At 44.2% G+C, this 24,138-nt stretch overlaps 1 protein-coding gene across 14 annotated transcripts in view; it reads left to right on the top strand.

Annotated features, from left to right (window-relative positions):
* The window catches only part of dtnba (dystrobrevin, beta a), a 705,977-nt gene that overhangs the window by 361,811 nt on the left and 320,028 nt on the right, over positions 1–24,138 (top strand). For all 14 annotated transcript variants that reach the window (XR_005460995.1, XR_005460994.1, XM_038800081.1 and 11 more), the window contains one exon: positions 9,995–10,119. Coding sequence is in view for 12 of the 14 variants with exons in the window: in XM_038800081.1 (XP_038656009.1) it covers positions 9,995–10,119 (125 nt within the window). In the remaining 2 variants the exon portion in view is untranslated. The remainder of the gene's footprint in view (positions 1–9,994; positions 10,120–24,138) is intronic.

Raw genomic sequence — 24,138 nt, forward strand, 5'->3', positions numbered from 1 at the left:
GCAAAGTGACAGACCTCAGCTACTGTGTACAGAGACACTCGACGATCACTGGGAGACCACTGGTGCCTCCGGTGACACCACGTTACTTTTAACCTCATTCGCTTGAACCTCTCCACAAGTCAATGCATTCCTGCATGTTCCAACTTCAGACGTGCAGCTTCAAGAAATCTCAGCTGACTCCAGTGAACCTGCTAAGACTGGGGAGCACCGACAAACCACAGCTGACTCAGGTGACACAAACCAGACTCCAGACGGGGAGCATCAACAAACCAGCACTGACTCAGGTGAAACAGACCAGACTCCAGATGGGGAGCAACCAAACACCGACTCTGATTCACGTAAGCCGGACTTTACTCCAGACAGGGAGTGCCGCAACCTCAGTGATGGCACGCTCAGGGTGACAGCAGATGCCACAACGACAGGAGATGGATCACTTGACAATTACACTAGGTCAGTAATAACAAGTAGTGGCTACAGTCCAAGAGGAATACACCAATATTCACCACAGCTATATCCTCCCAAGCCATGCCCACACATTTTTTTCACACCAGCAGTGCAGCCAATGACAGCTTATGCTGGACAAACCCAGTATTCAGGAATGCAGCAGCCAACAGTCTATGCAGCATATTCTCAAACAGGCCATCACTATGGATTGCCCACTAATGGAATCAAGACCGAAGGAGGACTACCGCAAGCGCAATCTGCACTGCAGACTGGATGCCTTAGTTACAGCCCAGGATTTGCTGCACCCCAGCCTGGCCAGACGGCATATTCCTATCAGATGCAAGCATTTGGCCAAAACCAGTATGCACAGCATTATCCAACTTCAACATATGGCACATACATGACATCGAATTATACTGTTGATGGTACCTCTTCAAAGTCAGCACCTTATCGGCTACAAGATGCCATCCAACGTCACTATCACAAACATCGAAAAGAAAAGGGACTCCAAATCAGACAGCGAAGTGATTTGACCACTTCTTGGTTCCTGTTGCACAGGGACAGTGATGGCGTTCATAAGGAAATGCCACCATCATATTCAACAACCCACCAAGAGAGACATTTAACCATGATGATTGATGGTTTTTGGACTCACACAAATGATTTGGACTTATTGTTTAATCACTGTTTTCCTGACTTGTACATACCATAACTTACCTGCCTGCCTTTTGTTCAATTTTCTTTAAGTGTGCAGAAAATATGTAACATGTAACAAAGGGGGTATGTGGTGATATGCATCACTATAAATACAGAAGAAGTTAATGTAAATACATGTAGACTAGCTAGACACTAGAAGGAGCACCAGAGAGATGACACACAGACACTCAACCAATAGATCAGTTAGATAGGACATGACCAATGGGCATTCACGATACATACAGAGGTGACACGACCACAGGAGGGCATTACACCAACCCATATATAAAGGACACCTCAGCTGGAGGTGGAGACAGTCAGTGAGTAGAGACACAGGGTTGATTCAATATCACTCCCACCACGTGGATTGCAGCAGACTGGTTAGTAACCTGAGTAAAAGAAGTGTACATAGTTTAATAAACATGTTGAAGTTATCTCCACGTCTGAACCTTCCTTTGTCAAGTGCACCACAAGGAAGCCACTTATGCTACACTTGGAGCATAACAAGACAACATGCACTTACTGCAAAGAGATATTAGACAGGTAAAAGTATACTAAAGCTCAGAGGGCTTGTCTACTAGAGTTGTTTGAAAAGTTAAACTCAAAACGTGTGGAGCATAAGCCAGAAATGCAACAATGTATTGTGTTGAGAGGGGGGAGAGCTGACTGCTGGTCATTTACCTGAAGACCACCACACCTCAGGCAAGGGGCAAGGTTGAGAAGACGGGGCCTTCATGAATAACTAATAATAATAATAATCTTTATTGTCCCAAGTAGGCCTACATTAACACTGCAACAAAGTCACTGTGAAAAGCCCCTAGTCGCCACATTCCGGCACCTGTTCGAGTCACAGAGGAAGAATTCAGAATGCCCAAATTACATTACAGCACGTCTTTTGGGACTTGTGGGAGGAAGCCAGAGCACCCGGAGGAAACCAACGCAGGCACGGGGAGAATGTGCAGACACCCCACAGACAGTGACCCAAGCCGCGAATCGAACATGGGACCCTGGACTGTGAAGCAACAGTGCTAACCACTGTGCTACCGTGCCGCCACATAATGATACAAATGACGTCCTGTATGACTGTGGCAAGGGCAAATTTTCCCTCCTTGTCCTTCTCTCTCCTGTCTGCAAGCCTTTGACAAGGCTGACCACACCGTTGCCCACCAACTGTCATCCCACAGTGAGACTGCTTTCATGTGGTTCCATTCTTATTTACTAAATTGTAGCCAGAGAATCACTGGCAATGGCTTTTCTTCTGGTTCCAGCCCCATTACTCTGGTGACCCCCCCCCCCCCCCCCCCCACATGAATGACATTGTCCAAAATTACAGGGTTAGTTTTCAACAACACCCAGCTCTCCCTCATCACCACCTCTATTGTCTCCTCACTATCACCAAATTATCAGGGTGCTTGTCTGACATCCAGCACTGGATGAGCAGAAATGTCCTCCAATTAAATATTGGGGAGACTGAAGGCATTGTTTTCAGACCTTGCACGAAACTCTGTTCCCCAACTCCGCCCCCCCCTCCCTGGCAACAATCTGAAATTAAGCCAGTCTGTTCGCAGCCTCGGTGTCACATTTGACCTCGAAAAGAGCTCATATTCATAGTATCACGAAAGCCTGCCTTTTTCAGCTCTCCACATCACCTGACTTCACCCCTTTCTGCTGCTGAAACCTTCATTCGTGCAGTTTTTGCCGTTGGACTTGACTATTCCAATACAATCCTGACTGGTCTCCTGCATTTTACCCTCCATAAAGTTGGGACCACCCAAAACTCTTCTGCCCTCATCTTAACCTCTCACTTCTCTTGCTGACCTACATTGGCACCTGGTCAAGCCACGCCTTTATATTCAAATTCTCGTCCTTGCTTTCAAAACCCTCCATGGCTCATGCCTCCCAATGTCCCTAATCTCATCCAACCCCACAACTCAGATATCTGCACTCCACTAATTCTGGTCTCTTGAGCACCTCCAATTATAATTGTGCCAGCTTTGGTCGCAGTATCTTCAGGGGCCTAGACCCCAAGCTCTGGAATTCTCTCCCATCAGCTCTCTGATCCCCTTACTTTGTTCGTTTAAGACATTGCTTAAAGCCTACCTCTCCGGCCAATCTTTTGGTCATCTGACCTAATATGGCTCAGTCTCATAGTTTGTTTCATAGGTGTATGAAGTGCTTCGAGATGTTTTATTTCTTAAAGGCATTCAATGGGTGGCACGATGGCACAGTGGTTAGCACAGTTGCTTCACGGTGCAAGGGACCCGGGTTTGATTCCCGGCTTGGGTCACTGTGCGGAGTCTGCACATTCTCCTTGTGTGTGCGTGGGTTTCCTCCAGATGCTGCGGTTTCCTCCCACAGTCCAAAGATGTGCAGGTTAGGTGGATTGGCCATGCTAAATTACCCCTTAGTGTCCAAAATTGCCCTTAGTGTTGGGTGAGGTTACTGGGTTGCGGGGATGGGGTGTGGGTATGGGCTTGGGTAGGGTGCTTTTTCCAAGAGCCGGTGCAGACTCGATGGGCCGAATGGCCTCCTTCTGCACTGTAAATTCTGTGAAAAACCTCATTGCAGTGTTAATGTAAGCCTCCTTGTGAGACTAAGAAAGGTTATTAAATGCTGGTCCAGCTAGGGACACCAACATCCCATGAATACATTTTTTAAAAAGGTATGTGCGGCATTTGAGTTGAAAGTTTACTAAATGGGCGCAATCTAATCAAAAAAAAAAGTATGTTCTGGGCGGGAGTTCCCCTTGTCTCACGGCACTTTCTTGGGATGCCTCAACGGGGATCGCCCCGCGAGACTGCACTCCGTCGCCTTTCCTGCACTGAGGGGCTGCACCACTTTAAAATGGTGCCCATCTGTCGTCCCCTTAACTCCCTAATTCGAATCCGGGAGTGTTCTCAAACCACCCGCCTCCCCCACACCCCACCTCATACAGGCATGTTACCCCTGGGTCAGATCCTCGGCGGGGGCAAAATGCAACCGTGGCAATGCCAGCCTGGCACCCTGGCAGTGCCCATGCCAGCTTGGCAGTGCCACCTGGACACACTGGCAATTCCAAGGTGGCACCCAGGTGGCACTGCCAGGGTACCAGGATGGCAATGCCAAGGTTTCCCAGGTGACATCAGTTATGCAAGGGTGTCACCATGGCAGATACAAACCACCCAGGGGCCTCCGATCACCTATGAGACTCCCACCCCCAAGTGTCATTCCGCTCATCCCCATTTGTGGAAACCAGTGCTAAACAATGCCCGACTGGGGTCTCCTCGGCGAGGCTGGTAGGCCCCAGGAGCCAGTTCAATCTGGCGTCAACAGAGTTAACTGAGTTTAAAGGCTCACTTAAATCTGCTGGTCTGGGTCCCGCCCATTGTGGGTGGGGTCCAGATCACCACATCTTGTGAGATCTCGTTAGATCTCGCGAGGCGTAATGACCGTCGGGAATACCGGAAGAGGCCTTTTGCGATCTATCAGCAGCGTCCCATCCCGGTTCTGGCGGGATGTGGCTGGTAAATCACGCCAATATAGTCTTCCCCTATAATTTCAATATTTTAATATGTTTTGCATGATTTTATTATATTTAAAGATGGCATTCGAGGGAACATGTTAACGCATATATGACAGAATGGCCAGAGCTGCTTTATACTTGCCTCTGTTAGAAAAGGGATTTACCAATGTGAAAAAGCAAACACAATGGGAGTGAGTGGGCTACCTGGTGCAGGCAGCTAAGGGCACTATCATGTCATGAGTACTGCAATGACATTTATATTCCCAGGACTGGGAGGCGCACATGGGGCGGAACCTGAAAGCTGGAGGCCGGGTTAAGTGCTTTGATTTTACTTTTCAGCAAAATAGCCGTGGATGAGAAGAAGCAGCAGTCCTTGTGCCAGCTCAGCTTTCTACAGTTTTCGGCTGTCATTGCTGATTCATTTAAATGAGACCCATGGAGTTAAAATGACTTGGACCTGACTGGAAACCTGCAGCCCACCTGCCCTGAATAGACACAAGCGTTAAATCAACTCAGAGTCTCTGGAACTCTAATCATAATTGGTTAAATTGGCATGTACCATCAGATTTATAGAATTGTTACATTTAATAATTAACATGCTGATTGTGTTTAATAATTTATTTCGCCACCACACACACATACATACACACAGGCATTTGTCCAGCACCACCTGGTGAAAACCAGTAGTGACCTGCGCTAGCGTGACATTACTGAAGTCTGTCCTTCAGCATTAATTAAAAAATATATATAAATTTAGAGTACCTGTAGAGATCTACCATGCAATTCAAGTGCAGTCTCGCATTCACTTTAAAACTCGGTAGAAATTTGAGTTACACTTCTCGGATGCGAAGTAAGAATCTTTTATTGCTTCTATTGATTACAATTGAGAGAAACTTGAATTTATTCTCAATAAAGCTTTGCCAGCAAAAGACCTAAAGAAAAGTAATTTATAAAACAATTTTAACTTTCAAAAATAATACAGAAATGGTTTCTTGCTTAAGGCAAAGACAACTTGCGCAGACTTCAAGAGTTTTAGAAGGGTAAATATGAAAATAAGGATAGTGAATTGTCAAGTAAAAGTATAGATTGATCCGGATAGAAAATGGCTGTCCAAACTCGCATGTTTAAGGAAAATGTTATCAGTCTGAGGCCATCTGTTCATACCTCTATGTCGTCCTGATTGGTTTGGGTGAGTTTCAAATACATTTGATTCGATGGTTAACTGTCATTCCTCAATGTGCAACATAAGTTTTAAATGTTTCATGTTTGAATTTTTGTGTGTGCTATGGAATGTGATTTTGTGCTGTAGTCGAATCTGGTTCTTACTGGTTTTCTGCTGACTTTCATTTTATCCATATTCTGAACAATGGTGGCTTCATATTGCTATGGTGCTTATTTCGACCTTGATCTGATTAATGGTACAGCTCATTTGTTTATATGAAACTTAATTTGAAATCTGTTCATAAGAACAATAGTCTGTTCATATTGTCAGTAAAAATGTTGCATTTACCTTCAACTAGTTTGTGGATGTGTCAAGTTTTGTACCTCTGTTTAAGTTATGTGTTTTGTCATGACCTCTGGTTATGAATGCTGAAATCCTCTTTTTAAAATAGGTTTTAAAGACTGGGCTTTAATATTTACATTAAAATGACTGTTTACCTATCAGAAATAGCTGATTTCCTTCAGTACCCAATTATTCTTTTTCCAATCAAGGGACAATTTTGTGTGGCCAATCTACCTAACCTGCACATCTTTGGGTTGTGGGGGTTTAACCCATGCAGACACTAGGAGAATGTGCAAACTCCACACGGACAGTGACCCAGGGCTGGGATTCGAACCGGGTTCTCAGCGCTGCAGTCCCAGTGCTAACCACTGTGCCACCGTGCCGCACTGTCCTTCAGCATGAATGCCTCCCAGTTGTCACATTCTTGCCTCAAGTTTAACCCTTCCCCAGCTCTAATTTTCTGTGCTCCTTGGTGCCACTTATGTCGAAAACAGCACACGATGAAGGAAGAAAAAGTGGGATATGGTTGGGGGGGGGGGGGTTTTAGGGGGGGCAGGGGGAGGAGAGAAGCCAGGAGGAATCATGAAAACCATTTCAAGCATAATTAGCACTGATTTGTTTATTTTGTGAATGGGGACATAAGCCTTTTGGAGGGCAAGGTTCTTGATTTATGCCTGTGACTATTACCCCTAACCTTTTTCCAGAAAATCCATGCAAGCTGAGGGCAAACAGGCAAATGTTTTCAAACTAATGGTGCTTTAATAGGAACAGTTGGATTATTAATGTGCTCATTCAGGTGTATTGCAACTCCAGCTTTCAACCTGAGTGAACTCACTGGAAGATGTGGCGTTATTACTTTCTTCAGGAACAGTGACGTTTCTGTCGTTGAAGAAGGAAACTCTGAGCCATTAGGATGTGAAATATGCATTTATGAATGTGATTTGCGTATCTTTTTGCCAGGCCCTTGTCCCTTCTTCCCTTCCCACCCCAAAACCCTTATTCTTGAGATTCTGCGACAAACTCTGTTCCCTTGCTGCTCTCAGATGGAGCCAGCCTGTTACGTATTGGGCAGTAGGGTAGCATTGTGGATAGCACAAATGCTTCACAGCTCCAGGGTCCCAGGTTCGATTCCGGCTTGGGTCACTGTCTGTTTGGAGTCTGCACATCCTCCCCGTGTCTGCGTGGGTTTCCTCCGGGTGCTCCGGTTTCCTCCCACAGTCCAAAGATGTGCAGGTTAGGTGGATTGGCCATGATAAATTGCCCTTGGTGTCCAAAATTGCCCTTAGTGTTGGGTGGGGTTACTGGGTTATGGGAATAGGGTGGCGGTGTTGACCTTGGGTAGGGTGCTCTTTCCAAGAGCCGGTGCAGACTCGATGGGCCGAATGGCCTCCTTCTGCACTGTAAATTCTATGTAAATTCTATGTATTATTAATTTTCATATGTTTTAGAGGTGTAGCTTTGTAGTTTTCAAAATTGAATATTCAACGTGTGATGAATGTAGAAATTGTTATATTTTATGTTTCATATTTGTGACAGTATTGTTACTAAAGAAGAAACGGTTTGAAATACATACAGTATGTATGCTAAAGCTGTAATTAAGAAGTCTTAAAAGGTGAAGTAATTATTGATTTTAACCATTTACTTGTTTAAAGAGAGATGGCTAATTGAACATTATTTATATTTTGAATGGTTCCCTGAATTGTAGATACTTTGAGGGATTGTATTTAGTCCTAGCTAAGAAGGTCATGAAACTTAATGGGATACAGGTGATGTAATTAATGGTAAGAGCCAGATTTGTCTAGTTTTGCAGTCTCTTATGGGACTTTAAGTTGAACAGCGGTTTTGCCAAATTCTGTTTGGTTGAGCAGAAACATGCTGGATCTTCTCTTGAAAGGAACTCTCTCCGAAGGCCTGCACAGCTAAGAAACTGACCTGTTTTGTTAACCTTTTTTTCTAAGTGACATTTGAACTGTCTTGAGTTGCTTAATTGGAATTACTGGCAGGTGTAGATAGTTCAAGTTTCTCCTTTTGTTTACAAACTGTTTAATTGATAATTATACAGCTATTTTTTTGATGTTAATGTGAGTGTTTAAATTAAAGTTTCTTTGAACATAAAACCTATTGTTCAGAATCATCACTCCTGGGGTGAAGTATCCTTTCCTCATAGTTTTACAAATAGAAAAATGTTTGGGGTTCTCGTCCGCAATTCTAATAAAGTCGGGAGCTGGTTCGCTATCTTACCAAAATGTAAGTGCAGTGTGAAAAAACTCTGGTAAACATCTGGAGACTGGCAAACCATGGAAACTTCAGATATTTACAATTCAAAGGTACCTTGTGTTTGCTGGATAATGTCAGAGTAAAATGATGAGTTATAAAATGTCAGGTTGTCTTATTTAGCTAAAGATTTGGAGACATGACATATGTAGTACGAGATGTAAGTTTTTCATGTAGTTGCCCAGAATTAAGGAAAGCTTTGGAATTAAAAGGTATTTAATTTTGCAATTCGACCTAAGAACAGACTGTATTTCATATTACCATGGAGATAGGTGGAGCTTGGTTACACTCTTTGTTTTGAGTTAATTCTGTAAATTTAGTTAGGCGATAACCAAGAGTTTTTTTGTTTTGAAAAGCAAGTAAGAGATGGTGTTGGATTTAGTTTTTGTGCAGCTCCTTGGAAGCTGAGAGATGAAGCCAAAACTAGAACCTGAAGTAGAATCTAGGATGCAGCCTTGGGAACTGGTATTCAGTATAAGACAAAATTTGAAAGGGGAGAAATGATTGTAAAATTTATTTTACTGGAAGCTAAAGGAGGAAATCTGTAGTAATCCTCCAAATTAAATGCAGTAAACTTTGTTACACTTGGAGTTTGAGGGGAGATGCTGGTGTATTGGTAATGCTACTGGACTAGTGATCCAAAGGCCCAGGCTAATGCCCTGTGGATGTGGGTTCAAATCCCAGCATTCTGGTATAATTTTAACTCAATAAACCTGTAATTAAAAGATATTTAATCGACAAAACCATTGTCAGTTATCATAAAAATTTAGCTGGTTCATAGATGTTCTTTTCTTTCACCATCCACTATGGGCAGATCTCAGGAACAATGTAGAGATGAAATAAAATAAAATCCTAAGTATCTATTACAGATTTGACTATTAAAAAAACATTATTTCATGAAAGTGCTTTTGGTATTTTAAATACCCTTAAGTACTTAATCCCTATTACAAACAAACATTTATATTCATAACCCCACATCAAAGGCAACTAATCCTTTAATAACCTGAAATCTTAATCAAACTGTGAACATACAGCCCCACACTGATAATAATAGGGTGTGGCAAGCAGTCATGTATTATTAATGCTATAATGATAGCATTTACGAGTATGTCAACAAACAACTGTTGAAACTACTATGTCAGATTTTCTTAAACTTTAAAGGCACAGGTTGTTTTCAATTTTTTAAGCACCTGCCACTAAAATAACTCAACAGCTGACAGTTCTACAGATCCCAATTGCCCTTCACATTTATGACATCTTTAAATATCTGCAACTTCTACACTGCTTAATAAGGCCCTTGCTTCAGTGAAAAGGGGTCCATTTGAACTCAGCACTGAGTTGTTAACGCATTGTGTTTCTATGACTTTTTGCTTTAATTCAACTGTGAACCTTCTTTGACCTAGTGGCTTATAAATTCTTAGTTGAAATAATTAACATTTTCCATCCCAGGTACAAAATACCAAATCAATTAACATTCTTGTTTCCTTGTTATTGTTTACTTTCTGTTATCTTTTTGGGTTCTTGTACCTTCATTTCCTTCACATTTGTTGTTAACTTTAAGAATTCTTTTACAGAAATCACCGGCAAAGAAGTTGGGCCATGCAATTAGTAAGTCCCTTGGATGTGTACCAAGCCGAGAGCCACCTCATCCTGTATATCCTGAGATGCCAGAGAAACCTCTAGATTTGGCCCATATAGTGTGAGTAACCTTTAGAGGATGTTTAGTTATGAATATTGGTGCAGCTTTTATTGGAAAACAAGTTTAAACTTGAAATTGATTCCAAGCAAGGTTTGGAACTGAATCACTGCAATAACTTGCTGTATACTTCAATGGTTCAACTTTATTTGTCCTTTTTAGAAAATAGTAATCCAAGTTTACATTAATTGCGCACAATGTGAGGAACTATTCATTCAAGATTGCCAGTAATTTTGCAAGGCATATCCTTTCTTAAAGTTCTGAAGGTCTGTAAAAACTGTTTATAACCAAAAAAAAACTCTGCTATCCGTCTAGATAAGACCATACCAGTACTTATGAAGCAAGCATCCTTATAAATCTTTATAAATGGTAAAACAGGAGATAATGAAATCCACAGCACAAAAGAACCAGGGTCAGCCATTCAATCTATCATGTCTATTACGTTGTTCAATTAGATGATGGTTGATCTGTGCCTCAACTCCTCCAATTTCTAAACTTTAAATACCTTGAATCACGTAAATATATTGATTGCAGTCTTCAAAATTACAATTCACACACTATGTCCAGCACTTTTCACATAGTACAAAGTAAGCAAAAAAAATAAACTAGAATTCTTGTAAAACCAGCAATGCTGGAGGATAATGCTTTTACATTTTAGAAACAGGGGGCGGGATTCTCTCAGCCCGGGGCCGGGCCGGAGAATCCCCACGACCGGGCCATGCCGCCCCGACACCGTTGCGGAGAATTGGCGCCATTGGCACCGGTGTGTTTGGAGCCGATCGCGGGACACTCTATGTGGCCGACCCGCTGATTCTCTGGCCGGGATGGTCTGAACGGCCGTCGTGGAAACGCTGAGCCCCACCGGCACCGTCCACACCTGCTCTCAGCCGGTGGGAACTCAGCGTGGAAGGGCCGGGTGGTGCTGTGAGAGGGGAGGGGGGGTGCTCCGATGTGGCCACCGATCAGCGGGCGGGCCTTTCTGGCTGGGGGCCTCATTTCCTACACGCCGGTCCCTGTAGTCCTGCTCCATGTTGCGTCGGGGCCGGCGCGTTGATGGAGGCCACTGTGCAGGCGCGTGTTGGCGCCGGTGCCACTGCACATGCGCGTATTGGCGCAACTGCACATGTGCGCGTTGGCGCCGGCGCCACTGCGCATGAGTGAATCCTGCGGCGCACAGTTCACGCCGGGATCGGCAGCTGGAGCGGCGTGAACTGCTCCAGCGCCATGCTGTAGGGGCCAGAATTAGTCCTGGCAACAGCCCGTTCACGCCGTCAGAAAATGCGACGGCGTTTACGACGGTGTGGACACTCTGCTGTGGGATGAGAGAATCCCACCCAGGAATTTTAATTTTACAATTTTTCCTTTATCTTGTTATTCATAGTGATTCTCCCAACTTCAGTTTCCAATTGGATGCGTTAAAACAGTTTTATTGGCTTTGCTTGCTGAAACCTGCCCAAACAAGATGCCTCTCCAATAATCATTTTGTGCCTTTCAAGTGGTTTAGCAGCCATTTCACGAGTTATAGAACGGCGAAATATGTTAATCCAGTTTGGGGGAGAGAGAAATCTAGGTAGGTAAACATCATGGTTCAGTGATGTGGGCATTGTCAGACTTCAGCTGTGGAACCAAAGTATTTGCTTTAATGTGCATAATCAACTTGTAAGTTTTGAAATCTAAAGTAAACTGCAATTTTGCTTGTGTCATTGAAACACACAAAAAATTAGACGTTTGATTTCCGAAACTGGGAATGGAACTTCAAAGTTGAGCAGCAAGTTGGAGTTCAGTGGTCAAAGTTCAAAGTGTCCCTCAATCCGGTGAACCTAAATGCTTGGTAACTATTTTAAAAGTCAGGTGATTTTTGAGTGAAGCCTGCAATCTCCTATGACCAGTGTGAGTGAGAATGACTATTGTGACAAACTGTGGGAAGTTTTGTGCTATGGACGCAACTGAACTGCAGTTGAAGTAAGGTGAACTGATATTATGGAGGAATTTATAACAGGAGGTAGTTCATCTTTCAACTTACTTTAATTTGAATATACTATTAAACAGGAGGTAGTTCATCTTTCAACTTACTTTAATTTGAATATACTATTAAACAGAAAGTAACTCTATCTCTTGGGCTGACGCTTATAACTGGGCAAACATCCTCATCTGCCAGTTAAAAATAAAAACAATACTTAGATTTTTAACAACCAGTGCCAATTGAAGCTGGATATCAGATAAGAAATCAATGGCATTTTTACCTGTGTTCAGCCCTCTGAATGCACTGTGCTGGCAGTTACAGCGGGTGATTATTGTGTGACAAGGCAATAACCTTCGTGAGCGTTGAAATTAATTCGAAGAATGGTGCTTGTTTCTGTATAGTTATTGTTATCTACATAATCAACAGATTGAACCCGCAGCCAGAGAAAATTAATCTCCTCTGCCTCTTTGAGGATGATTCTAATCATAACTGGGACTTCAAAATAAACTAGTTCCTGTTTAGAAATACCTTGATTTTATTTACGTCGCTTTGGCATTTGCAGTACCCAAGAGAAATGGTTTAAACCAAATGTAAAAATCTATTTGATCAAGTTAGATCATGCATAAGAATTCACTGGTACTCTATGAGTGAGGCACATGTGACAATTGTGTTCCTAAATGTGTGTGTTAATTTTTCTGGTGGCAGTGAGTACACCCTTTTCCAAATTCCAGCACTGTTGCTTGCACAGCTTGTCTAATGCAGAATGACCAGCCTCGATATAGGTTTCTGCACAATGTAACCTTTCAGGCAAAGTAATACATTGTAATACGGTGCAGTGGCACCGTCCACACCTGCTCTCAGCCGGTGGGAACTCAGCGTGGAAGGGCCGGGTGGTGCTGTGAGAGGGGAGGGGGGGTGCTCCGATGTGGCCACCGATCAGCGGGCGGGCCTTTCTGGCTGGGGGCCTCATTTCCTACACGCCGGTCCCTGTAGTCCTGCTCCATGTTGCGTCGGGGCCGGCGCGTTGATGGAGGCCACTGTGCAGGCGCGTGTTGGCGCCGGTGCCACTGCACATGCGCGTATTGGCGCAACTGCACATGTGCGCGTTGGCGCCGGCGCCACTGCGCATGAGTGAATCCTGCGGCGCACAGTTCACGCCGGGATCGGCAGCTGGAGCGGCGTGAACTGCTCCAGCGCCATGCTGTAGGGGCCAGAATTAGTCCTGGCAACAGCCCGTTCACGCCGTCAGAAAATGCGACGGCGTTTACGACGGTGTGGACACTCTGCTGTGGGATGAGAGAATCCCACCCAGGAATTTTAATTTTACAATTTTTCCTTTATCTTGTTATTCATAGTGATTCTCCCAACTTCAGTTTCCAATTGGATGCGTTAAAACAGTTTTATTGGCTTTGCTTGCTGAAACCTGCCCAAACAAGATGCCTCTCCAATAATCATTTTGTGCCTTTCAAGTGGTTTAGCAGCCATTTCACGAGTTATAGAACGGCGAAATATGTTAATCCAGTTTGGGGGAGAGAGAAATCTAGGTAGGTAAACATCATGGTTCAGTGATGTGGGCATTGTCAGACTTCAGCTGTGGAACCAAAGTATTTGCTTTAATGTGCATAATCAACTTGTAAGTTTTGAAATCTAAAGTAAACTGCAATTTTGCTTGTGTCATTGAAACACACAAAAAATTAGACGTTTGATTTCCGAAACTGGGAATGGAACTTCAAAGTTGAGCAGCAAGTTGGAGTTCAGTGGTCAAAGTTCAAAGTGTCCCTCAATCCGGTGAACCTAAATGCTTGGTAACTATTTTAAAAGTCAGGTGATTTTTGAGTGAAGCCTGCAATCTCCTATGACCAGTGTGAGTGAGAATGACTATTGTGACAAACTGTGGGAAGTTTTGTGCTATGGACGCAACTGAACTGCAGTTGAAGTAAGGTGAACTGATATTATGGAGGAATTTATAACAGGAGGTAGTTCATCTTTCAACTTACTTTAATTTGAATATACTATTAAACAGGAGGTAGTTCATCTTTCAACTTACTTTAATTTGAATATACTATTAAACAGAAAGTAACTCTATCTCTTGGGCTGACGCTTATAACTGGGCAAACATCCTCATCTGCCAGTTAAAAATAAAAACAATACTTAGATTTTTAACAACCAGTGCCAATTGAAGCTGGATATCAGATAAGAAATCAATGGCATTTTTACCTGTGTTCAGCCCTCTGAATGCACTGTGCTGGCAGTTACAGCGGGTGATTATTGTGTGACAAGGCAATAACCTTCGTGAGCGTTGAAATTAATTCGAAGAATGGTGCTTGTTTCTGTATAGTTATTGTTATCTACATAATCAACAGATTGAACCCGCAGCCAGAGAAAATTAATCTCCTCTGCCTCTTTGAGGATGATTCTAATCATAACTGGGACTTCAAAATAAACTAGTTCCTGTTTAGAAATACCTTGATTTTATTTACGTCGCTTTGGCATTTGCAGTACCCAAGAGAAATGGTTTAAACCAAATGTAAAAATCTATTTGATCAAGTTAGATCATGCATAAGAATTCACTGGTACTCTATGAGTGAGGCACATGTGACAATTGTGTTCCTAAATGTGTGTGTTAATTTTTCTGGTGGCAGTGAGTACACCCTTTTCCAAATTCCAGCACTGTTGCTTGCACAGCTTGTCTAATGCAGAATGACCAGCCTCGATATAGGTTTCTGCACAATGTAACCTTTCAGGCAAAGTAATACATTTTAAATTAATGAACTCTGGTGAGACAGACAGTGGAAATGCAGAATTGGACTCATGACATCATTCACCTGGACTGAAATGGAATGCTTTGAAGAGAAATTATACATATATATATTTGTTTATACAGGCAGTTTTGAGGGAAAATAATAAGTAAAAGAAAAAAAACAATGGTGGTGTTATTTCATCTGTCAGCATTGATTAAATTAGTGAACTAGAATTTTGTTTAGTACCGCATAGCTATTTGAGAGTGTCGTTGTTTGCTAATTTAAGTTAGGACTGAGGTCAAATATAAAACGTTTTTAGTGCTGAGAGTATGTAAAACTCAGTCTTGTAGTAATAATAATCATTATTAGTGTTGCAAGTAGGCTTATATTAACATTGCAATGAAGTTACTGTGAAGTTACGCCACATTCCAGCGCCTGTTCATGTCACAGAGGGAGAATTCAGAATGTCCAAATTACCTAACGAGCACGTCTTTCGGGACTTGTGGGAGGAAACGGGAGCACCCAGAGGGAGCACCTGGAGGAAACCCACGCAGAAACAGGGAGAATGTGCAGACTCCGCACAGAGAGTGACCCAAGCCGGGAATTGAACTCGGGTACTTGCCACTGTAACGCAACAGTGCTAACCACTGTGCTACCATGCCACATGCCGAGCATGCAGACGGTGAGGTTTTAGAAAGTTTGGAGTCTATGCAATGAAAGCATGGAACTTGTGGAGCACACTGGAAATCGGACATATTGGCTGAAATCTTCTTTTTCGTGGGCATCCCAATGGACTCAGAGTAGGGCACTGAATTAGAATCAAATCAGCTACCGAAAGAGAAATAATAGGCGTGATTCAGCTGCCCCGCCGCGATCGATGGTGATGCGATGGGCCATTGACTCTCGCGAGAGCCCTCAACGGAATCCAGCGAGACATCACAATCTGGATCTCGCTCTCACTGGGCTTGATCCAGATCAGGATATTTAAATGACAGATTAGGCTCGTTTGGCGGATTCACCTGGCACCTGGGACTCACCGGCCGCACCTGGGAGATCTCGCCGGGGCGCCGTTTAGTACTGGTCCACGCAAACGTTTTTCCAGGTCATTGGAGACGCCTGTGTGGTCAGGGAGAGGGATGGGTGGCACTCTGTCTCTGGGCACCTTGGCACTTCCACTAGGGCAGCCTGCCAGTGCCACCCTGGCACTTCCAGGGTGCCAGGCTGGCAGTGTCAGGTTGCCCAGGTGACAGGTTGGCACTGACAGGGATTGGTCCCAGGTCGAAGGTGGGGCTTGCCAGGTGCCATCCCAAGGTTTTGGGGAGGGGGGGGGGGGGGGGGGGGGGGGAAGTTTTGAGGGGTAGGGGGTGGATGGTAAAGATTGGTGCAGCCAGACAAAATGGTGCCCCGATCAGCAAGGAGCCGTTCCTGCTGGAATGTCCTCTCAGTACGGTTTCAGTGGAGAGAATCTCCTGGAGGCCAAAACAAAAATGCAAAGTGCCGTTGAATAACAGGATGTTCCTCGGCGCTGCAGGCTGAATTACACCCCATGTGAGAGAAAGAAAGATTGGAGTCATAAAGAAAAGAAAGATAATTCTGTGGTGTGTTTAATTTGTTGGCAGGTTACCATGGAATAATATTAAGTTTTGTGGGGTGCTATTGATAATGTGTGACACTAGTAATTATGGTAGCAGATTTGAATACAGGAAATGAAAACTTGGTCATAATTATTACTGACAGAGTTATTCAATATATTTTCACATTTTGTTTTTAAGTGGGAGATGTGTTTCATTATTTGGCCTTTTTATTTTGTTTAATTTAATTCTAACAGAGTGCAAGAGTATCACTGTAAAATCCAATCATTGCACAACCGTTGGTGATGATTTAATTCATGCTACTCATTGTTCTATAGAACACACAGGAAAGTTGAGCTATCAATTCCCAACAGCAGATATCATCAATAACATCAATTGAATCAAACTAGTATAAAAAGTTCAAATGTGCGTGGGCACAGGTAAACGATTAGGACTAAATTCAGGGTCCAATTTTTATTTCAATGCAAGGATACTAATGGTTAAATTGGTTAAAGGTCTGAAGCAGACAGTATAAAGCAATTTGAGAGACAATTACGGATTTTTCTTGGAAGAGAGGAAGGATTTCTGGACATGTTGGAAACCTGGTGAGGTGATGTCAAAAGAGATTCAAAATGGAGGGGTTGTTTGTTAGATAGAATTAACTTTCCCGTTCCCTTGTGGCTTATGATGTTTCCTGCAGTTATGTTGATGTGAACACCAGCTGAGGAGATGAAAAGTCTCAGCCCTGATGACTCCTATGACACCTCCTGCATATGAAGAATGTCGACTAATGCATTTTACCAGAGAATAATTGTGTCTGTGGAATTGTATCTATGCAAAAATAATCTCACATGTTTATGTTTAGCCTTGCTGCTCTAAACTGATCACTGGAATATGAAACAACAAAAGATTATTGGGTTGGATTCTCCATGTGAGAGACTAAGGGTGCGATTTTCTTGCTGTGTTATGCTTAAGCGAGAGCACAACGCGGCCGGAGAATCTCGGGAGAGGCCTCCACTGGACATCCCGACAGGCTCCACGCCCCTCGAGATTCACCCCTGCAAGACGTCGGAACTGCAGCCAAAGTGGGCGGCATTGAATGATGCTCACGGAAGTAGGTTGTAATCTTACTTACGACCTACCTGCCCAGGATCCATCGGCTTCCATCATTTCTCCGGCCTCCCTAGGGAGGCTCCAGTCAGATGCTGATCAGTGCTGGTTCACACAAATGTGGGCTAGGCGGAACAGCACCAGTCTCATTACGCTTGAGCGAGGTGTAATGGGGCTGGTGAATGCTTTGTTGAAGCTGGTGGGAAGCTCGGGGTGAGGAGGATGGGGTGCAGGCACGGTGTGGAGGGGGGGGGGGTGTATGTAGGGATGAGACAGGACCGTTGAGCTGTTGGTAGCCAGGTCCTCTAGTCGGCCTGGAGGAATCAGGTTGTCCCGTGTACATCAGCCCTGCTGCTCACATCATTCAGCTGTCTGTGCCTGGCTGGGCCCCATGTCCTGGCCATCTTCCTCATTGAGTGAGGCATGCCATTCCTCCACCTCCTCCGCCAGCATGTCACTCCTCTGCAGTGCGATGTTGTGGAGAATGGAGCAGGCCACCAAGATGTGGGAGACCCTCTCGAGGCTGGAGGGCCCCACCAGAGTGGTCCCAGCACCTGAACTGCTCCTTCAGCACGATGCTGACACCCTTGATCGCTGCATAGGCATCGTTATAGCGGTTCTGCGATTCGGTCTGAGGCCGCCTGATAGTTGTCATCAGCCAGAATTGCAGTGGATAACCCCTGTCACCCAAAAGCCAACCCCTCACCCAGGGGAGCACCTCAAAGATGTCGGACACCTTCAGTTGATCCAGGACAAAGGCTTTGTGCACACTGCCAGGATAGCAGGCACAGACCAGATGAGTAGCAGGTTGTCACACACCAGCTGCGCATGGAGGGAGTGCAATCCCTTCTGATTGAAGAGCACCCCTTCATGCTGCAGTGCTCCCCCTGCAGTAAGGCTGTGCCTTGTCTGGGTGCACTGAGTGTGCCAACACCGGTGGGCCACTGGCTGCACTAGACCATGCACATCCCATTGATGGGTCGGCTGGAGTTTAGAGGTTCCTTGGGAGGAGGCCTGTGGGATCGGAGGGCACTGATGGAGATCTGTACATTAGCAGATCACGGTGAGCAGTCAGTGGAGTGCGCAGCCAGATGGCTGCCTTGCAGGCCAAGGCAGTACGGTCCGTGCCTGAACACCCCGGCCCCAGGACGACACCCCGAGCCCACGTCCCATCTCCTTTTCTCACCTCCCACTATTCTCTCCGGCTATTGCAGTCCCTTCTGCCTGGTGAAAGCAGAGCATCGCAGGAGGCAGAGAGTACTGGGTTGGGCCGGTTAATGATATGCTAACAGCCGTTACAGTACAATTTGTATGCCCACTCCAACGCGGGGTGTGTGAATGCCTTCATGCCTCTGTCAAGGCGCCGGAGCATTTCATTTAGTTGAGCGCTCGGCGCTGACCTTCAATTTCGGCTGATGCGCTATTCTCTACCTGATCGCGATTTACAAACCCACGTCTCTGGAAGGAGAACCCCGACCATTGTTCGAAACACAACACACCAAATTGGTGTCTCTGTAATGAAGAGACAAGCTTATATTTTGGGCCAAAAACAGAAAATACTGGAAAACGCAGCAGGTCTGACAGCATCTGTGGAGAGAGAAGGGAGCTGACACTTGGTGCGGAATTCTTCGCAAGGCCCGTCGCCGTCGTGAAACCCGGAGAGGTTCACGACGGCGTTGGAGGCTGCTCCTTGCCCCCTATTCTCTCCCCCCCGGGGGGCTAGGAGGGCTGTGCCATAAATCTCGGCCGCGGGGCCTTGTCGCTGGCGTCAAGGCCCGGCGCGCCGAGAATGATGCGCCCGGCGTGCCTAATGACGTCAGCCGCGCATGCGCAGGTTGGCCGACTCCAACCCGCGCATGTGCAGCTGACGTCACGACGGCTGATGGCTCCAACCCGTGCATGCGCGGTTGCCGTCTTCCCCTCCGCTGCCCCGCAAGACGTGGCGGCTTGATCTTGCGGGGAAGCGGAGGGGAAAGAGTGTGTCCCTTTGAGACCCCGGCCCGACGATTGGTGGGCAGCAATCGCGGGCCAATCCCCTCCCGAGCACGGTCGTGGTGCTCACTCCCCTCTCCGCTCCCCACAAGCCACAAAACAGCTTTTGACGCCATGTTCACGCTGGCAGCGACCAAGTGTGGTTGCCGCCGGCGTGAACCGGTCGCGAACGGCAGGCCTCTTGGCTCATCCGGGTCGGAGAATCGCGGGCTGACGTGAAAAACGGTGGCCCGCGATTCTCCGAGTGGCGTGTCGCAAAGCGCGACACGCCATTGGGGGGGGGGGAGAATCGTGGGGGGTGCCAGAGCGGCCCTCCCGCGATTCTCCCACCCGGCGTGGGAACGGTGAATTGCGCCCTTTTTGCCTAGATGCCTCTTTGTCAAATCTATTTTGGGAGTGAACATTTCTCGAGCACTGATCATTCTAAACTGGGACCCTGCCAGCATGTAACTTGACTCAATTGTTCTATGTGGTTTAGCACACTGGGCTAAATTGCTGGCTTTTAAAGCAAACCAAGACAGGCTAGCTGCACGATTCAATCCCTGAACAGGTGCCGGAATATGGCGACTAGGGGCTTTTCACAGTAACTTCATTGAAGCCTACTCGTGACAATAAGCTATTTTAATTTCATTTTTTCATTTCATTTTTCACATGTCCACTAACCTGCTGTGTATTTCCAACATTTTCTGCTTTTATTTCAGTTTCCCAACATCTGCAGACTTTGATTAGATTAGAACATGTACATGAACAACACATGTACATGAACAACCTATCACTATACATTTATCTGACAAGTTAGGAGCTTAAAATTGAGATACAATATTCCTTCACACCAATGCCTTGGATCCAGGCCCCAGTGCAAATTAGTGAAATTTGCAGGTGATACCAAACTAAGAGGAACATTCAAAAACTGGAATGGAGCAAAATATAGACCTGGGCAAACCGATGTGCGGCAAATAGGAAAAATGGGTGGCATCTGTGTACAATGACAGCTGTTCAAATAGCTACAGATGAAGTAAAATGAGACTAAAGAATCTTTTTAGTCTCACACTTAACCATGCCAAACCAAGGCTGTGCAACACAAAGAATAGCATGTTGAGCTGCATAGCCAAAATTGTTGAATGAAAGTCAGAGGAAGTTGCGCTCAGCTGTGCAGTGATCTGGTCAGCTCGCATCAGACCATGTCCAGACAAAATTGGGCTCTTCAACGTGGAGGAGAATATCTAAGAAGTGATCATATTGAGGTGCATAAGATAGCTAAGGGGATGGAAAAGAAAAACTTAGCATGTTTTTAAATTAACAGCAAGAGTAGAACAATGGACAACATGTTTACCTTGTAAAAGGCACAGTAAGAAGTCTTACAACATCAGGTTAAAGTCCAACATGTTTGTTTCAAACACTAGCTTTCGGAGCACTGCTTCTTCCTCAGGTGATTCATTCACCTAAGGAAGGAGCAGTGCTCCGAAAGCTAGTGTTTGAAACAAACCTGTTGGACTTTAACCTGGTGTTGTAAGACTTCTTACTGTGCCCACCCCAGTCCAACGCCGGCATCTCCACATCATTGTAAAAGGCAAGTTTAGGACTGATATTAGGAAGTTCTCCTTTACACGAATGTGATTGACACACAGAATGGACTTTCAGACATAGAACAGTGGACAAAAAATGCCGAGAATCTTTTGGGCAACACTTAGATGCATCAGCTGGAGGACTGAGGTTTGTCAAAACAGATGATTTAAGATGTTTTGAGCTGTCTTTCTTTTGATGGAGGAAAAGGACAGATGTCAAATTAACTTTAGAAATATATTAGAGCAGAAATTACTGCTAATTTAATTTTCCAAGTGCTTAAAGTGCACTTAGTCCATTACTCTCTGTGCGATTTTAATGGACATTGAAAATACATGGTAAAATGCCTCCATTAAAGTTTTACACTGCAGTATTCGTGGTCATTGATATCCTATGATTTTATAGGATAAGTACTAAAAGCTAAGTTCATAATGGTAGTTAATATTACTTTTTAGTTGGCTTGCACATCATCACCTGTTTGCTCTGTGATGTAGCAGACCACCCTTTTAAAAATAAGCAACACTTTCAAATGAGAGAAATATTAAACTGTATTAAATTATGCAGCACGGATAATCTGGAAGTGTTCTTGTAAATTATCAAATGTGAAATCATTTACTGGAAGTGTTATAGACCTCACTCAATACCAGAATGTTTCATCATCTCTTTCATGCTAGCCCATTCCCACCTTGGGTGCAATTTTAAAAACAATGTTGTCAAACAGGGTTGCGAAGTGGTAATGTTGGGCTCGTAATCCAGCGGCTCAGACAATTGCTCTGGAACATGAGTTTAAAATCCCACCGTGGCAGCTGAAGGAATTTAATTTCAATGTTGTTTACAAGAATGGTTCCAGGGAGAGAAATTTCAGTTCTGAGGATAGATTGGAGAGTTTTGGGATGAACTCCTTGGAAAGAAAAATGTCAAGAGGAGGTTTGATAGAGTTGTTCAATATGATGAGGGGGCTGGACAGCAGAGATGGGGGGAAACTGTTCCTGCTTGTCAATGCATCAATAACAAGAGGGCACAGATTTAAAATGATTTGTAACGGGATGGAATGTGATATAAGAAAAAAACCTTTTCACACAATGAGTGGTTCAGGTCTGGAATGCACTGCCTGGAGGTATGGTGGAGGCAGGTTCAATCGAGGCATCAAGAGGGCCTGAGATGATTACTTGAGTTGTGCCGTGATATCGGGAAAAGGCCAGGGAAATGGCACTGTACCATGAAGCCCTTTTGGAGAGCCGTTGCAGACACAATTGGGTAAATGGCATCCTTCTGCAGCGTGACAATTCTATCATCTATGTTGTGGAGGTCATCTGGATGACTTCAAGAAATCAGGTTTCACAGTCGGCCAATTTAAATGGTCGAAGAAACATGCAAAGTAATTGCAACTAATGACTTTGGCAGATGCAGGGAAATCATCGTATAAATTCTGCATTTATTGGAGACTTGAAATAAATTTGGCAAGCACTCGAGCTGTTTAATACATTATAATTTGGGTTGTAATGTTTAGGCTCATGGTTGGCTGAATTTATTTGATATTAGAAGTGGAATGGTTGGGTTTATTCTGTAAATTTGGAAGATTACAACATCCTGCTCCTTTCGATATAGCGTATGTAACAAAATTATTCTAACGTTCCATTTCTATTTTGCAAATGAATCTGACCGCATAATGCTTTTTGTGACAATTACAGGCACATTTTAAGTGCTGAAGCATTAATTGTATGATCTATTAGGCTAGCCTTCTTGTGGGGTTTCTGATTATTCAACAGTATCAAGTTTATCATTTGTTTGAGAGTCAATGTGTGATGCTCTATTATGGAAACCTGATTTGAAGGCTTTACAAAAGGTTTAGTTTTAGTACTGTATTCACAGGTACCCCTGTCACACTGACCTTGTACAACTGTATTACAGATTTTGGTTCAAAGTGAATTAGCGCAGTATTTTAGGAAAGAACATTGATCATGAGTTTGTACTGTTTAAATAAAAGTTCTGATGTATTTTAGATTTACTGACTGTGACATTTGTTCTTTGAAGATAAACTGTTGGGAGCTTTATGCTATTGTGGTTCTTGTTCCTTTGACCTGGCAGGACATGATGTCGATCTGAGATTTCTGAAGGAGAAACCGGTTTCCAAATTGCTGATCTCATTTACCTTGAAAACAACAAAATATATTTATACACTGACCATACAGCAGAAAGTTTAGCTTGTTCAACAGATTGAACATTTTTATGTGTGCTTAAGGGCGAAGGAGATCTATGATTTGCAGTCTTCAACAATGTCAACCAAACCATTTTCCTCCAATGGTCACTTTTGTAAAAGCAAAACTGGGCGGATGCTAGAAATCTGAAATAAAAAGAGAAATGGTGGAACAAACTCAGCAGGTCTTCCAGCATCTGTGGAGAGAGAAACCGAGTTAATATTTCATACGTTTTCAGAAATTGGTGCCATTTTCTCAGATAGGATCTTCCAGTCCCACCGATATACTTCCTCTGGAAATAAAGGAAATTCGGCATATCCACATTGACTCTTACCAATTTTTACAGATGCACCATAGATTGTATCCTATCTGGCTGCATCATAGCCTGGTCTGGCAACTGCTCGGCCTAAGAGGGTAAGAAACTACAGAGGGTAGTGAACACAGCCTAGTTCATCATGCAAAACCGCCTCCCATTCATTGACTGTCTACACCTCCCACTGCCTTGGGAAAGCGGGCAGCATAGTCAAAAAAAACCTCCCACCTGGATTATTCTCTGTTCCACTTCTTCCATTGGGCAGGAGATACAAAAGTCTGAGAACACGCACTAACAGAAAACAGCTTCCTCCCCGCTGTTACCGGACTCCTAAATGACCCTCTCATGGACTGAACTGATCTCTTCACACATTTTCTGTACTGCGTAGTACTGCACTCTGTATGCTCACCCGTTGCCTGTGCCTATGTATTTACATTGTGTATTTATGTATGTCCTATGTATTTTTTTCATGTATGGAACAATCTGTCTGGACTGTATGCAGAACAATACTTTTCACTGTACCTCAGTACATGTACATGTGAAAATAAAACAAATCTAAATCCAAATCGCT

This window comes from Scyliorhinus canicula, chromosome 6 (genome assembly GCF_902713615.1).
Source record: "Scyliorhinus canicula chromosome 6, sScyCan1.1, whole genome shotgun sequence".
Taxonomy (NCBI): Eukaryota; Metazoa; Chordata; class Chondrichthyes; order Carcharhiniformes; family Scyliorhinidae; genus Scyliorhinus; species Scyliorhinus canicula.